This window comes from Thalassophryne amazonica, chromosome 15 (genome assembly GCF_902500255.1).
Source record: "Thalassophryne amazonica chromosome 15, fThaAma1.1, whole genome shotgun sequence".
NCBI classification, from domain to species: Eukaryota; Metazoa; Chordata; class Actinopteri; order Batrachoidiformes; family Batrachoididae; genus Thalassophryne; species Thalassophryne amazonica.
The window spans coordinates 95,334,090-95,350,154 of record NC_047117.1 but is presented as its reverse complement, the minus strand read 5'-3'; the positions used below and the strand labels follow the sequence as shown (position 1 = coordinate 95,350,154).

Genomic DNA, 16,065 nt, shown 5'->3' with positions numbered 1-16,065 from the left:
AGACCCCGACGAGAGAGAGGCCGCGTCCCACACGGCCTCCACCACCAACGGTCTGAAGAACACCGGAGCCGCCAAGTCCCGAATCCTCAGGTGACCTCTGTCTTCGGCTGTCGACCCTGGTACTGCTGGCAAAAAGCAGAGACAAGATGAATGAGTGTAAATCCTTACACTCAGTGGTCTACAGTCTGTACACAGTTAGGAGGAGGACCTCCACCTCCGAATCACACACTCGTGCAGCTCCTAGTGTAACCACTTATCTGTAGCGCAGTCGTCGTCATCACGCTACACGCCAATTCCCAGATAAGGGCGAACACCACAGGATACCGGCTGCAACAGAAGTTCAGAATCCACTCAATGATATGAGTCAGCAGAGAAGTTACCTCTCGGTAGTCGATTTCTCGGCGGGGAGGTGGAGTTGCAGTCCGGCTTAAGTACTGGTGTAGATGAGTGACAGCTGGTGTGATGAGTGACAGCTGTCACTTCCTCTGGGTCTGGCGCCCTCTCGTGCTTGGAGCCCGCACTACAAGCAGGGCGCCCTCTGGTGGTGGTGGGCCAGCAGTACCTCCTCTTCAGCGGCCCACATAACAAAATCTCTACTAAATTAAGGCCCCGCATGAACTTTATAACAGTTTTTCTATCTTGTTGGTGGGAGGTGTCCGAGCTATTAGATCTATCAACTGTAGGGTTTATCACACAGTTAAAATTACTTCCAATGATAAACTGACCATTATAGGATGAAAAAGAGAAAAAGAAATGTTGGTAGAAAGCTGTTTCAGGAGCATATAAACAGACCAAGTTTACTAAAGTAGAAATGATGGTGCCACTGAGTATAATGAATCTCCCGGAAGGATCTAAATATTTATCTCTTAATTGAAAAAGAAATGGATTTATGGATGAGTATCATGACACCTCTCGAGTGAGAAGTAAAACTAGAGGAAAATACCTGACCTGGCCATCTGGACCTTACCCGATTAATGTCTTTATTAAGCAAATGGGTTTCTTGTAAGAAGCATATTGAGCTTTTCATTTGTTTTAATCTGCCCAACACTAGCTTAAGTTTAACAATTTAGTTAAGTCCACGTACATTCCACATGGAAATGTCTATAGTTGAGCTACTTAACATATTCGTTTTTAGCATTTGTATTAACCAAAGAAAGTCATCCCCCTTTTACAATAACCAACTTACGTAGAAACATCAATCAATCAATCAACTTTTTTTTTATATAGCGCCAAATCACAACAAACAGTTGCCCCAAGGCGCTTTATATTGTAAGGCAAGGCAATACAATAATTATGTAAAACCCCAACGGTCAAAACGACCCCCTATGAGCAAGCACTTGGCTACAGTGGGAAGGAAAAACTCCCTTTTAACAGGAAGAAACCTCCAGCAGAACCAGGCTCAGGGAGGGGCAGTCTTCTGCTGAGACTGGTTGGGGCTGAGGGAAAGAACCAGGAAAAAGAGATCGATCACTAATGATTAAATGCAGAGTGATGCATACGGAGCAAAAAGAGAAAGAAACAGTGCATCATGGGAACCCCCCCACAGTCTACGTCTAAAGCAACATAACCAAGGGATGGTCCATCAGTAACGGAACACTTTGAGTGTAGTTCCCTAAATCAGCCCCCACACATTTCCCCAAACGAAATGTGTTCTCGAACATTTCTAAACTAAGAACTTCAGGTATGTAAAACGTTTCATCCACAATGTGGGTAACGTGTAACTGTGCAAACATAACTCATGTCGCGTGCTCGCTAAACATCATTCAGTGACCAGCGCGATAGTCACTCCAGCTCCTGTTGCTCTCCTACCAGAAATATACAAGTCCCCAATGCAAAAGTATATGAGATTATTTAGTGTAAAGTAACAAATGTTAGCAAATACTGGAGACAAGGTGAAGGATGTCACTTAGTTGTAATTATAGTCCCTTTTTCCAAAGTGATAAATGATTATTTTAGTCCACAGTCCCCATTGCCATCTTCATTTTCTTCACGTATTCTTCCGCGTCTTCTTTTGATCTAAACACAACACGTCTGTCGTTGTGTGTGATGATGAGCTGGGCTAGGTATATAATTCTGTGGCGGATGTTCAATGCACGAAGCTCGGCTTTAACTCCGTTGAAGCGCCGCTGCAGCTTGCGGGTCTCTGGCGATATGTCAGGGAACAGGCTGAATCGATGTTCCCCGTAAAACACTTCTTTCACCCTCTTGACTGCGGCCACGGTGGTCTCACGATCTCTGTAGTTCAGGAACTTCATGATCATCACTCTTGGTGTTGTAGCTCTTGGGTTGAATGGCCCAATCCTGTGCGCCCTCTCAATAATGGGGGGCGATGAGAAACAATCACTGAGCGTATCCTTGAGCCATTTCTCCAAGAACCCGCATACGTCTTTTCCTTTGGCTTTTTCTGGTAATCCCACCAGCCGGAGATTTGACCGTCTACTTCTGTCTTCCAAGTTGGTTATCTTGGTGCACAGATCTTTCACAGTTTGTTCAAGTTGAGCAACTTTTCCCTTCACAGAGTTCACATCATCTTCGGCTTGCGATATCCGCTCTTCTGCCTCATCAATCCTTTGTGAATGCGCTTGCAAATCCACTTTTATGCTTCGGATTGCTTCCAGTGTGTCAGTAGATTGTTTTTCTATGTCGGTCCGTAGTTGGCGAATAGCGTCAAGAATTTCAGTGTTGTTGTTTCATGACTCGGGTATTCAAAGTGGGCGAGTTGAAGCGGCTTCGTCGTGCTAGCGGTAGTTGTAGCAGTGCTAGCTTCGGTACTTGTCGGGGTTGTTCTTGCAGGTTGCTGGCCAGATTTAGCAACTTTCGGAGGCTTACTGAATGGGTAAAAAGGCGGTGTAAGACTAGCTGATAGTGTTGTCCAGTCAGGAGAGAAATAAAATATTTATATCAAGGATTCAGGTGCGAGCATTCTCACGTGCGACTATCTACCAAGACGCCATAACTGGAATCCCTGTTTATCATCATTTAGTTTATTTTTGCTGTTCTCATTTGTTGTACTTTTATATGGTGTTTTGCTTTCTGTTAGTCTTTGCTTGTTTGTTTTGCCATCTGGTTTATCTTCTATTTTATACTTCAGTCATGAGTCAGTTCCAGTCTAGTTTTGTTATTGTGTTTATTTTCTTATTATTCTCTGATTTATTCTCATGTTCATGCTCTGTCCTGATCCGCTTCATGGTAATATTTTATTCTGTCCTCAGTCTCTGTTTTATCTCTGTTCATAGTTCCCCGTTTCCCTCACACCTATCTGATTATGTTCTCACTGCACCTGCCTTGTGTCTTTGTCCCTCACTTTGTTTCTGTCTGCTTTGTGCTTTCATTTAATCTCACTCTTGGCACCTGTTCATGTATCTTTGTCTTTTCTTCACTCCACCTTGTGTTGTCCTCCCTCACTTATCTTGCACCATGCTCAATCTTTGTTCACTGGCCACACCCCCTTCTACATTGCACCTTGTTAACTCCTGTCTTATTTAAACACCTCCCAGCCACCACTCCTTGACCACGCCTGTTGCCTCATCTTGGAACTCTGTGTTTGCTCGTGCCTCTGACCCCTGCTCATCATTGACTGCATCGCTGCCTAATCTGATTGTACCTCTGCTCTGCTGATTGATTACCTGTGTACCGAACCTAGGCCTGGAATAAAGACCATGTATCCTCTTACACCTAAACCTAGTCTGGGAGTATGCATCGCGGGTCCACCTGCTACGGGGGCCGGGCAGCCGCTCGTCCTGACAGTGTGTCTCCTGTTGTTAAAGAAGACTCCAGCTTTGATTTCCACCTAAGAAGAAATATTTCTCAGTTTGACTCACTTTTATGAAGACGCTAAAGGTCAGTTTGATTCAGTCTGTGTTGACTCTCACCATCCTTGAAGAAAGGATACTTGCTAAGTTTGAATTGTCTGACACGCCCCTTCCATGAAAAGAGGTTTCTGTTCATTCTCACTTTTCATTAAGAGTTTGTCCACTCCTTTAAGTAGACATTTCCTGAGTTGGTACACACCTTTATGAGGATTATTCCTCTGTTTACTCATGCCAGTGTCAAGACTATTCTGCAATTGAACTCGGGGTTGGTGTTACTCATGTGAGTAAATAAACTGTTATTTATCACCCTTGTGTCTGAGCTGTCCTGCATCCAGGGGTTCTACACTGTTGATCTAAGTCCTGGTTTCAGTTAGCTGCCATAAGTCCTAACCCTACGCTTTATAAGTTAAATAACAGGGACAGTACCACAGCACCAGATTGGAAGTCATTCTGGTCTTGCAGCAGGATGACTGCTGACTTTCTTCCTTGTGGTATTTTATTTTACTTATTCTATTTATCCCTCTGGGGCCGACGCCATCGTATACGACGGCTAAGACCAAGCTTTACTAAATTATAAATAACTTTTGAATGATATGAGATAGAAACTGAAAAGTTAACTCCGCGGACTTTCGAGCCAGCCATCGGCAATCTTTGTACTCCTCATAGAAGCTGTGTGATGATGTGCGCAATGTGAGTGTCCAATTGGAATTGGTTCACCATCACATGGTTTTCCAAAATCCAATCGTAGGGCAGGGAGTAATCGTAGGGATGTACTCCAATGAGTACATCCAGTGCGCCATTACGCACAGCGATCAGTGAAAGCAGACGGAGAGCCTCTGATGACAATTTCACGTGCTCAAACAAAGAGTGTGTAACTATCACTAGTTTGCATGTGAACGTTACTGGATAACTCTGTTGCTTTCTCTGTGTAAAGCACTGTTTACCATATCAATGAACAACAAAACGCATAGACCATTTTGTATATATTGTTCAAAATGTGCATTTGTGTTTATTGTTTGAACCTTTTTGTTGTACAGTCTTTCACACAAGACCTCAAATTACCTTTATAAAGTGTCAAAACAGTTGTTTATTATTGTTTGCTGTGTGTTTTGAATAAATGTGTGTGGAAAATAATTTTTCGCTTTATTTTTTCCTTGCCTATTTTTGATTGTAAACCTTTATTACACTTATAAAACACAACAAAAACATATATATTCTGAAAGCACAGGTTGTCTTGAAAAAAAGAGACATAAAACTTGATTGTGGGATGCAGGGAGAGCTGTTAACAGCAATAATAAAACATTTATGCCAAGTAAGTGAACTGTCCAAAAAATGCCCTCGGACCCCAGAGGGTTAAGTGTTTTTTTTCTTTGAGAGCTTCCACATCTTTTAGTGCTATGGATACTTTCATTTGCATATGGGAGCCCTGCTTGTATATGCTGGAAAGTACTGTGTGATTGTCATGCACAAAGTGAAAACTCGAATTTAAAAAAAGAAACTCCATGCAAGAAAAATCGGATTGACCAGTAATCTCCAATTCTGTGTGTAAAAGTATGTCCTAAAGTTCCCTCACTCCTCACCTTTCTTCAAAATCTGCCCCAAACTGGCATGATATTGATTCCATGACAGGTCCAGCCTTTTTTCATTAAAGTCCATGAAAATGTCTAAATGTGTCCTGTATCCCAAAATGAGAATGGAATGTATGTGGCTGCATGCAACCACCTCCAGAAAAAGTTTTTTTTTTTTTTTTTTTTTTATACAGTCACTAGGAGTGCTTTTAAGTTGAAAATCTCAGCTTTTCAAAAAGCTGAAGCCAATGAAGCGCATTTTCAGATTGGTTTTCAGTGATTTCTCATTCAAGGTCTGTCACAATAGAATCAAAAACCTCCTGTGTGATGGTAGATTGGACAGACTATTGGTTCCTGCTGAGAGTGAGTACTTTGTATCGCTGTTCCTTATAAGATAGTCTTTAGCTGTTTATTGTTGTCATAGAAACACATCCCACAGGCAGGTTTTTCCCCCTCGCTGAAACTGCTGTTAGCTGATAGCAAACCAACCATTTGCAAACATGTTAGTTACAAAAGCACGACCTCACCATGGAGCGCTTCCAGTAATGTGCCACATCTTCCATGTTAGATAGAGGGTTAAACAGGAAGTAGTCTCGCCACTCGTTCCAGTCAACAGTCATGGTTCCGTCCTTGTCCATACTGAGTAACAAAAACAAGCTTGTCACCTGACCAACATGAAGACTGGTGCTTTTCCTGCACTGTGATGTTCTTAAGCTAACAGACAAAAGTCAAAGTCTCAGACTGTACAATGTGATGCCATACAGCGAAGCACTGACCTCTGTAAAATCCTGGTGGCATCCTGCAGGCTGACATTCACCCCAATGCTTCGTAGAGAGTCTTGAATCTCTGAGGCATCAATCTCACCTGGCAAGCAAAACACAAAGTGTCTCTAATGAAAAGCTCTGAAGAAGCACTGCTAATGAGTCAGGTTAGGCTCAGGCTGGAGTACAGTTTCAATTAGGGTCAGGTTAAGAGAAAAGATAAGATCAACTTTATTTATCCCAAAGTAAATTATTTTGCAGAGTACAGAAACAGTAAACAGTGAATAATAACTGAATAACTATGTTTTCATCCTGCAGAAGGGGGAGGAGTTACACAGTCTGATTAACACATGTAGGAAAGACCACCTGTGGCGTTTTGGGGTCTCAGTCTTTGGCTGAAGGTGCTCTGACAGGACATCAGTGTGGCATGCAGGGGGTGGGAGGTGCTGTCCCAAATCCTGAAGTTTCCTCAGCATCCTCCTCTCTGACACCTCTACCAAAGACTCCAGCTCCACCCCAGGACAGAACCAGCTCTCCTGAGGAGCTTGTTGAGTCTGTTCATGTCAGCTGCCTTCAGCCTGCTGCCCCAGCACACTGCAGCACAGAACGTGATGCTGGAGACCACCGAGTGATAAAACATCTGCAGCATGTTTCTGCAGACATTGAAAGATCTGAGCTTCCTGAGGAAGTAGAGTCGGCTCTGACCTTTGTCATACACAGCATCTGTGTTTACAGTCCAGTCCAGTTTGCTGTCTGTGAGGACACCCAGGTACTTGTAGTAGTCCACAATGTCCACCTGAGTTCCACTGATGGTAACTTGGTTCGGACAGGTCTTCCGTCTTCTGAAGTCCACCACCAGCTCTTTTGTCTTAGACACGTTGAGCTGTAGGTGGTTGAGTCCACACCACTCCACAAACCTGTCCACCACACTCCTGTACTCAGCCTCCTGGTCTCTGCCAATGCAGCCCACAATGGCAGAGTCGTCCAAAAACTTCTACAGGTGGCAGGACTGTGACCAGAACCTGGAGTCTGAGGTGTAGAGTGTGAATAGAAAGGGAGACAGGACCGTCCCCTGTGGTGTCCCCGTGCTGCTCCTGATGGTGTCGGATATAATGTCTCGAAGCCTCACATACTGTGGGCGGCCCGTGAGGTAGCTGGTAATCCAGGCCACCAGTGGAGCCTCCACCTTCATGTCACAGAGCTTATCGCTGAGCATTTCAGGCCGGACGGTGGTGAACGCACTGGAGAAGTTGAAGAACATGACTCTGACAGTGCTGCCTGCCGCCTCCAGGTGAAAGTAAGCTCTGTGCAGCATCAAGATGATGGCATCCTCCACTTCCCTGTTGGGCTGGTACACAAACTGCAGGAGGTCCCGTGATGATTCAGAGACTGTGTGGAGGTGCCTCAGGACCTCCACACAGTCTCTTCAGTTGAAGATGTGCTGGAAAATCCCACACAGCTGGAAAGCACAGGGGAGGGGAGTGGGAGCAGGTTGGTGGGAGGAGGGAGGTGGTAAAAATGGGGGTGTGAGGTGAGTGCACAGAGGAGGGGGTGCACTGAGAGGAGCTGGGGGAAGGGTGGGCAGAGTCCATATTGTCAAACCTGTTGAACAGGTGTAGCTCAATGGCTCATGAAGGTCTCCTTCCATCATCTGGTGCACCTTCTTACTGTGACCAGTGATGGTTCTCATCCCCTTTCACATCTCCCTCATGTTCTGCTGGAGCTTGCTCTCCAGCTTCCTCCTGTTACTGTCCTTCCCCTCTGTGATCTTCTTCCTCAGTTCTTCTGCACCCTCTTCAGCTGCTCTCTGTCTCCACTCCTGAATGCAGCCTTCTTCCAGTTCAGTGTTGCCTTGATGTCCTTGGTCACTCACGGTTTGTTGTCGGGGTAATGGTGCACAGTCTTGGTTGGGTTGATATTGTCTGTACATTAGTTGATATAACCCGTTATGCAGTCTGTAATGTTTTTGATGTCCTCCCCCTCAGCATCACAGAGCACAGCCCAGTCAGTCACCTCAAATCTGTCTTCAGCCTCCTGTGACCACCTCCGTACCACTCTGGTGATCACAGTTGCTGTTGACCTGCAGGAATGTAAAGTGGCTCTAAATAAACCAGGTTATGCGGGGTGGGGTGGGGGGTGGGGAGGCTGTGGCACTGCCTGCTTCCTTGACATTAGCATACATCAGGTCAATAGTCTTATTGGGCCTCATGTATCAACGTGCGTACGGTGATATTTGAGCGTATATGGGGTGTACGCCAAAATGGCTGCGCTACTTGGCATTTATCAATGTGGTCGTTGTCGTATGCTGCGCTGAAAATATACACCAGATCGAGAGGTGGCGTAAATTATACACCAAAATGAACCAGCGCTGGAATCCACATAAAAATGAAAATGATCAACATGATAAACAGTGCCATTATACAAATCAATGCATATGTTACATAAATAACACTTTCTTGATTATACTACATAATAATCAATACAAATCCCGCCTTTGCGGGATTGTTATGGAGCACGATCCGTGGTCACAGCGCTGACTGCAAAGAAAGCGCTGCTCGCCTTTTTCTCCAGACTTCGAGCCTGGAGCCAGAGCAGCGCTGAGCTTAACATTATGTGGCGTGATCGTTTTAGTGTCGTCATTCCCTTAATTCGCCCGTGCTGCAATCAGGTTTTGTTTTCTCCATTTGTTTGTTACAATAAAATAAATAAATACATTTTAAAAATAAAGAAATCTGACAGATTAGGCGTGTCTTATTAACTGAGCGAGCAAATATCCACATGTCAAGAATTGTTGACGTGTGAAAAGAGAATACAGTGGTCCCTCGCTATAACGCCGTTCACCTTTCGCGGCCTCGCAGTTTCGCTGATTTTTTTAGTCCAATTTTGCATGCCTTTTTTTACAGTGCATTGTGTTCTACGTGTCTGTTTATAAGAATCTTCTTGCCCAGAAGAAAAAAGAGCACCAACAACTACTCATAACTGTGTTCTTCACTCGGAAAAAAGACACCTGCAGCGAGGTGTGACTCAGTGGAAAATGGCGTGGCGTCAGGACACAGAGGCGCGATCTGTGAAATACTGGTCAGTCACTATTAATAATTTCTTATGTATCCAACCTCGTACGTTGATCGTTAAAATTAAATTCGTTAGTTCTAAAAGCCATCATAATTATTTATAGGAAAACATTCTATTTTTATTTCTCAAACAAATGTTTGGGCCTGAAAACAGTTTGGTATTATTTTCCTACTAAGGTTTGAACTTTGAGAGTGTTTACACACGAGAGAAAAGTGAGAAAATGTTCATGCCTGATTGAGAAAGTGTATAAAGTGGTTTTACAGGGGTTTTACAGCTTTAACATGTCTATAATAATTGTAAAAAATAACGCTGACTACTTCTCGAAGTCCGTGAAGTAGTCAGCGTTATTTTTAGATTGTAACTCCCGCGATAAATGAGGGACCACTGGGCGTGTGTTGGGCTATGGGCGTGTTCATTATAATTACAATTGTTTTCACCCGCCGCATTTATCAAGGTCACGTCAGGCGTACGCCGGAAATGGGCAGGTGCGCACTGCTTGATACATGTCACGGCAACTTTGGTGTACTTCAAATTTACACCGTAAATTTACAACACAAGTGCGCAACTTTGATACATGAGGCCCATTGTGTCTTGTTTTACAGTCAACAAACTGCTGGAAAGTGTGAAGGGATGTTGAAAGGTTAACATGGTTAAAATCCCCAGAGATGGCAATGAAAGCACTGGGGTGCAGAGTCTGTAGCCTCGCTGTAGCGGAGGTGGTGATGTCACTAGCCTGTGACACTTCCCCCGCTGGTGGGATGTAAACAATGAGAACAATAGCATGTGAAAACTCCCTCTGCAAATAATAAGGACGAATTATCAATGTCTGGGTTACACACATGCTCCATGCGCCACACAATCCCTCACTGTATTGTGTCCTGGATTGTACCACTTCTTGTTCACATAGACAGCGGCTCCCCCGCCTTTCTTTTTGCCACTGTCGGCACAGCTCCAGTCCCCTCGCACCAACTGAAAGCTGGGTAAACTCACCACAGAGTCCGGTATGTTGTCGTGCAGTGGTGGGCACAGTTCCGATAACCGATAATTATCGAAGATAAAGTTTTCATTATCGGATTATCTTTTCAGATAACTTTGAAAACCATTATCGGACTAATTATCTTCTGATAAATTTTTGTCCGATAACTTTTAGACCGTTAACGTGGTAAACACAAGTGAACAGATGTGTAGTTCTACCCTCTGCAAACAGAGGAGAGCTGCTTCTAGGAGAAACCGCTCTATCCTCTGCAGGCAAAGGAGAACTGGTAACCAAAAAAAAGGAAAAACTCATTTCTTTTAACCCCATACTGATACGCGGCCAATATCACCCAAGTCATCCAGAGGCATACAGTTTTATCTTTATGGTTCAAATTTTAACCAAACTTATTTCAGACAACTTATTTAAATTAACATCACTTCTGAAGTTTTATAAAGTGAAAATATCAGATATATGTTTTAGTTTTAAAGTAATGCGCTAATTTTTAAGGTTTTAGTGTGGACATGCTGTATCCTGGTGCATTATGGGATGGGGTAATCTCAGTATGGTAATCTCAGTATGTTCACAACAGGAGAAATGCATTTCAGACACTCTGATCAGGACAACAGCATTAAACTCTAGTGCCTAAAACTCATGTGAATATATTCTCTGGGTTTATAGACGTTATTATTGTGTTTGTTTGCTTTTATTAAATTCCACGCATCTTAAACGTAGCAAGTAGCAACAGAGATTATCTGGAATTTTGTGTTTGCAAGTTTTCAAGGTCTCTACTACCTTTTACTGGCCAGTAGTGTTCATGGCAGTATTCAAACTGAAGCTGGGCTGATATTTTCAAACCACATGTCGGACTCGTGTTTCCAGAAGCAAAACGTAAACAGAACCTTTTTTTTTTTCCAAACTTAATTTACAAAAACTGCACTTTAACCGCTACACACAGACACCATTAATATTGCAACATAAAACTATTTTTATATTGAGCCTAAAACTCTTGTGAATATATTCTCTGGGTTTATAGACATTGTTATTGTGTTTGTTTTATGTAAACGTGAGAATCACAGTCTGTCTCTCCGTTATTTTCAGTGGGAGCTGCTGTGAGCTACAATCGCTTCCTGATCATGTCGTTCTGGGGGAAAGTGAAGTTTACTCTTTAACGTCTTGATTATTGTTCTTTACAACACTGTTTGTCCTCTTTGTTCCAGACTAATATATATAATATGTCTGAAATTCGGTTTGTGTTTATTAAATTCCACGCAGATTAAACGTAACAGACACAGATTATTTGTTATAATTGTTTTAGCAAGTTTTCAGGGTATCATACAGCAGTCTCTTATTAACATGATGAAAAGCATAAAAAAATACATTTTTGTTGTATAATATTAATTTACAATTGTCATATGGATTCTCTATATGTTGTTTGACTGCAGCGACTCTCTGGCACGCAAGGGATTATGGGATACGTCAATAGGGCAAATGGCAGTGTTCTATTTATTTTGACACCGGTTATATCAGACAGTTATCTAATTACAATTTGGCTTTTTTTTTTTGAAAATGCCTTTTTTTTTTACAAAAAAAAAAAAGGCGTATTTTACAAAAGCACATTTATCTGTAAACACCAACGCACAACACACATCACATTAACGTGTTGGTTTACATAGAATGAATCATCCAGTCAGTGTGAGCAGAGGCACATTTTACCCAGAATGCCATCTGTCTGTGTTTGTTACAAAACTTCAGAATTAGTGCATTATTCAACATTAAAAGATAAATGTTATATTTTAACTTTGCACAAATGACAGAATTGACATTAATGGAGTTATTCTATCACTATTCATTTTATTTAAACACCAAACCATAACTCAGCACTGCTTTATTTTCCAAGACCTCGGCCTGACGGCAGCACTGTGATTGGTTAGAGAGTTGAGCTGTGTGGCTCTTCTCAATTGCTTCTGTGCTGGAAGCCATGTAGTAAACAGAAGCTTCCAGCAGGGGGCAGGATGCTCAAAGACAGATGTGCTGACTCATTGTTTGGGTCTGTTGTTGTTTTTGATGCTTCCAAAAGCGATCGTGGTGCTAAAACTCAAAATCAGCTTGTTAGTAGTTGCGAATGTACCAGAGACAATACTGGAATTTATCGGTTATCTGTAACTTCTGATACATTTTGGGTGGTTTATCGGTTTAGCTTTGTAAAAGAAAACTTTTCAGTTATCTGATTATCTGTTATCAAAGTAAATTTTTTGGTTATCTGTGCCCACCACTGTTCTCATGCAGCTGTCTCCGTTTAGCACAAGACTGAGCCCTCATGAAACACCCTGTCGCTCCTCACAAGTGATGTTACTTTGTCCATTTTGTTCACCAACGATCTTATGTTCCCCATCACAATAGAAGGAAGATAAGTCAGATATCTCGTCTTCTTTTCCAGCATCTCCCCCCCAGCTCTACAGCCCGGTATTTCCTCTGCAGTTCTTTACAGTTAACATGTCTTTCCCCGTTCAGGCTACTGTGCCGGAGCTCCATCAGCTGGTCCCTCGTGTAGATAAAGGATCCCTGGTGCTGCTCCGCCATGGTCGGGACCCGACACGGGAAAAGTAATCCAAATGGCAGGGAAACGATAAATAACAAGTGAAGCAGCATGTATTCACTGGCCAATAAAATGAATTAAAAACTGTGAAGTAAAAGAAAGTTGTAAAAAGTGCTTAAAAGGGGAGCACTCTGGCAGGCAGCTGTCCACAGCAGTGCCATCTTAGGGTTAGGTTAGGTCAGGTTAGGATCAGGCTGGGGTTTGGTTTCAGTTAGGGTTAGGCTGGGGTCAGGTCAGAGTTAGGAGTACGCTGGGGTTAGGGTGGGTTTGGGTTAGAGTTATGTTTGGGTCTACAGACCATCATTGTTCTTGTCCAATCTGCGGAACATTATTCTGAGCTGTTTTTCGTGATTTCGAAGATACTGAGTGAACTCTTCAAAGTCTAGAACTCCATCATGGTTGGTGTCTCCAGCCTCCACCATCTGAAAGGTGACATTTCAGAGACTTTGTCAAATTCAGTCTGAGGGCTGGACACAAACACAAGACAAATGTCTCAAAAGCAAAACAAACGATAAAAAACACAAGTCACATCAAACATTCAGCAACAATTCTGAGATTTAGAGAAATAACGACCCAAAAGGTTCCACAAGATGTCGATGTGAGAAAAATAATAAAGTCAGTAAAAAAAAAAAATACTACATGAAACAAAGATACGAGGACAAAGGTCAGATATCTCATGTTACTGAGCTCAAAAATAGAAAACATGCTGGCCTTCATATCTACACACACACACACACACACACACACACACACACACACACACACACACACACACACACACACACACACACACACACACACACACACACACACACACACACACACAGTCTGAATGATTCCATTACTGTCCTGGTGTCAGATCGAACCCAGTTCCCAACAGGTTCTGGTTCCTCACCTTCTCCACAGAGCGCTGGGACAGTCCTCGACCCGCCAGGCCGGCCCGCAGTTCACCGATATCAATCCTTCCATCTTTGTTGGTGTCAAGTTGGTCAAAAAGCTCGGCCCAGCACGTCTCCCTGTCTGGATCAGGACCAGGGTCTCTGCTGACCTGGCAGTACGCCTGCAGAAACCATGTCCTTGATGGTCCCATCAGTCAGCTGAAACAGACCAACCCGGTTACAATCACACACTTGGTCCCAGAGCTGGACTGTACATCGGGACAAATTCTTAATTCACAGTCTTACTCAAGTGCACTGTGACACACTCACTTGATGCTGGACCTGTTATTATTGCTATGAGTCAGTGGTGGGCACAGATAGCCAAAAAATTAGCTTTGACAACAGATAATCAGCTAACTGAAAAGTTTTCTTTTACAAAGCTAAACCGATAAACCACCCAAAAATTTATCGGAAACTACAAGATAACTGATAACTTCTAGTATTGTCTTCAGTACACTTTCAACAACTAACAAGCTGATTTTGAGTTTTAACACCACAATCACTTCTGGTAGCATCAAAAGCGACTGCAGACCCAAACAATAAGTCAGCACTTCTGTCTTTGACCATCCTGTTTATTACATATTTTCCAGCAGTGAAGCAGTTGAGAGGAGCAGCAAAGCTCAAGTCTCTACTCAATAACAGTGGCACCGTGAGGCAGAGGTCTTGGAAAATAAAGCAGTCCTGACTTATGATTTGGCTTATAAATAAAATGAATACAGATAGAATAACTCCATTAATGTCAATTCTGTCATTTCTACAAAGTTAAAATATAACATATATCTTTTAATGTTGAATAATGCACTAATTCTGAAGTTTTGTAACAGACAGATGGCAAAGGATTATGGGTAAAATGTGCCTCCTAACACTGACTGGTTGACTCATTCATTCTATGTAAACCAACACGTTAATGTGAGGTGTGTTGTATGTTGGTGTTTACATTTAAATGTGCTTTTGTAAAATATGTCTTTTTTATTTGTAAAAAAAGACATTAAAAAAGCCAAGTTGTTATTAGATAACCGTCTGATATAACCGGTGTCAAAATAAATAGAACACTGCCAACTACTGGACACTCAGTACTTAGAGCGAATACTGCTATGAACACTACTGGCCAGTAGATGGCAGTAGAGACCATGAAAACTTGCCAAAACAAAATTCCAGATAATCCATGTCTGCTATGTTTAAGATGCGTGGAATTTAATAAACACAAACTGAATTTCAGACATCTTATATATATTACTCTAGAACAAAGACGACAGACAGTGTTTGACATAAGCAGGACTCTAACAACCTGAGCTGCTTCTGGCATTTTTACATAAAACAAACACAATAACAACGTCTATAAACCCAGAGAATATATTCACAAGAGTTTCAGGCACAATATACAAAGAGTTTAATGCTGTTGTCTGTGTGGAGCCTGATCAGAGCGTCTCAAATGCATTTCTCCTGTCGTGACTGTACTGAGGTACAGCATGTCCACACTAAAACCTTCAAAATTAGTGCAATACTTTAAAACTAAAACATATATCTGATATTTTCACTTTATAAAACTTCAGACATGATGTTAATTTAAATAACTTGTGGGAAATTAGTTTGGTTAAAATTTTAACCATAAGTTACTGACGCCGTAACATCTACACGCCGTGGAATCATTGAACCTAAAAAAGTCTAACAATGATGTTTGCTCAGTAGTAAAAAAAGTTTCATCTGCTGTGACTGGATAGCATGTATCCTTAGCGCTTGGCATCACAGTTTATTGCAACTTGCACCTTTCCCAGAAGCTACTGTCATCTGAGCACTGATATTGATACTACATGTGCTTATAGACAAAAACAAATAAGAGAAAATTCAATTTATTATTCAACTAAACTGCAAATATATGAATTTTTTAACATTTATGAAACACTTCTCTAAACAAGGCCATAGGGTCACTGACCCTAAAGAGATTCCCTCCTTGGCACAGTGATCTATTTCTTTTTGTCTCTTTCTCTAAAATTGTATATAATAATCATTAGATTATTAATATATAAACAAAAATAAATGTAAGAAATATTACAATTTGAAAACAAATGCACCCGACCATGATGACAGCTGCAACTGCTTAATGCTAACTTTTAACATTGAAAATGCCATAGACATGCTAACACGTTAGCATCGGGATCCGAATCACCACTAAAATTTAATCACTTGTTCCTCTTGTCATTTCCAACCACTCCACAAAATTTCATCAAAATCCGTTCAAAACTTTTGAGTTATCCTGCTGACAAACAGACAAACAAAGAAACAAACCCGACTGAAAACATAGCCTCCTTGGCGGAGGTAAAAACTGCCTCTGGATGACTTGG

General features: G+C 42.1%; 1 protein-coding gene across 2 annotated transcripts in view; it reads right to left on the bottom strand.

Annotated features, from left to right (window-relative positions):
• Positions 1–16,065, bottom strand: part of slc25a23a (solute carrier family 25 member 23a) — a 52,155-nt gene that overhangs the window by 31,278 nt on the left and 4,812 nt on the right. The window contains exons 2-5 of one of the 2 annotated variants that reach the window (XM_034188391.1): positions 13,681–13,882; positions 13,084–13,207; positions 6,157–6,244; positions 5,908–6,019 (exon numbers count right to left, since the gene is read on the bottom strand). In XM_034188391.1, coding sequence (XP_034044282.1) covers positions 5,908–6,019; positions 6,157–6,244; positions 13,084–13,207; positions 13,681–13,875 — 519 coding nt within the window. In that variant the 5' untranslated portion in view covers positions 13,876–13,882. Of the gene's footprint in view, positions 1–5,907; positions 6,020–6,156; positions 6,245–13,083; positions 13,208–13,680; positions 13,918–16,065 lie in introns of those variants that run through there. The other variant, XM_034188392.1, reaches the window with a different exon arrangement.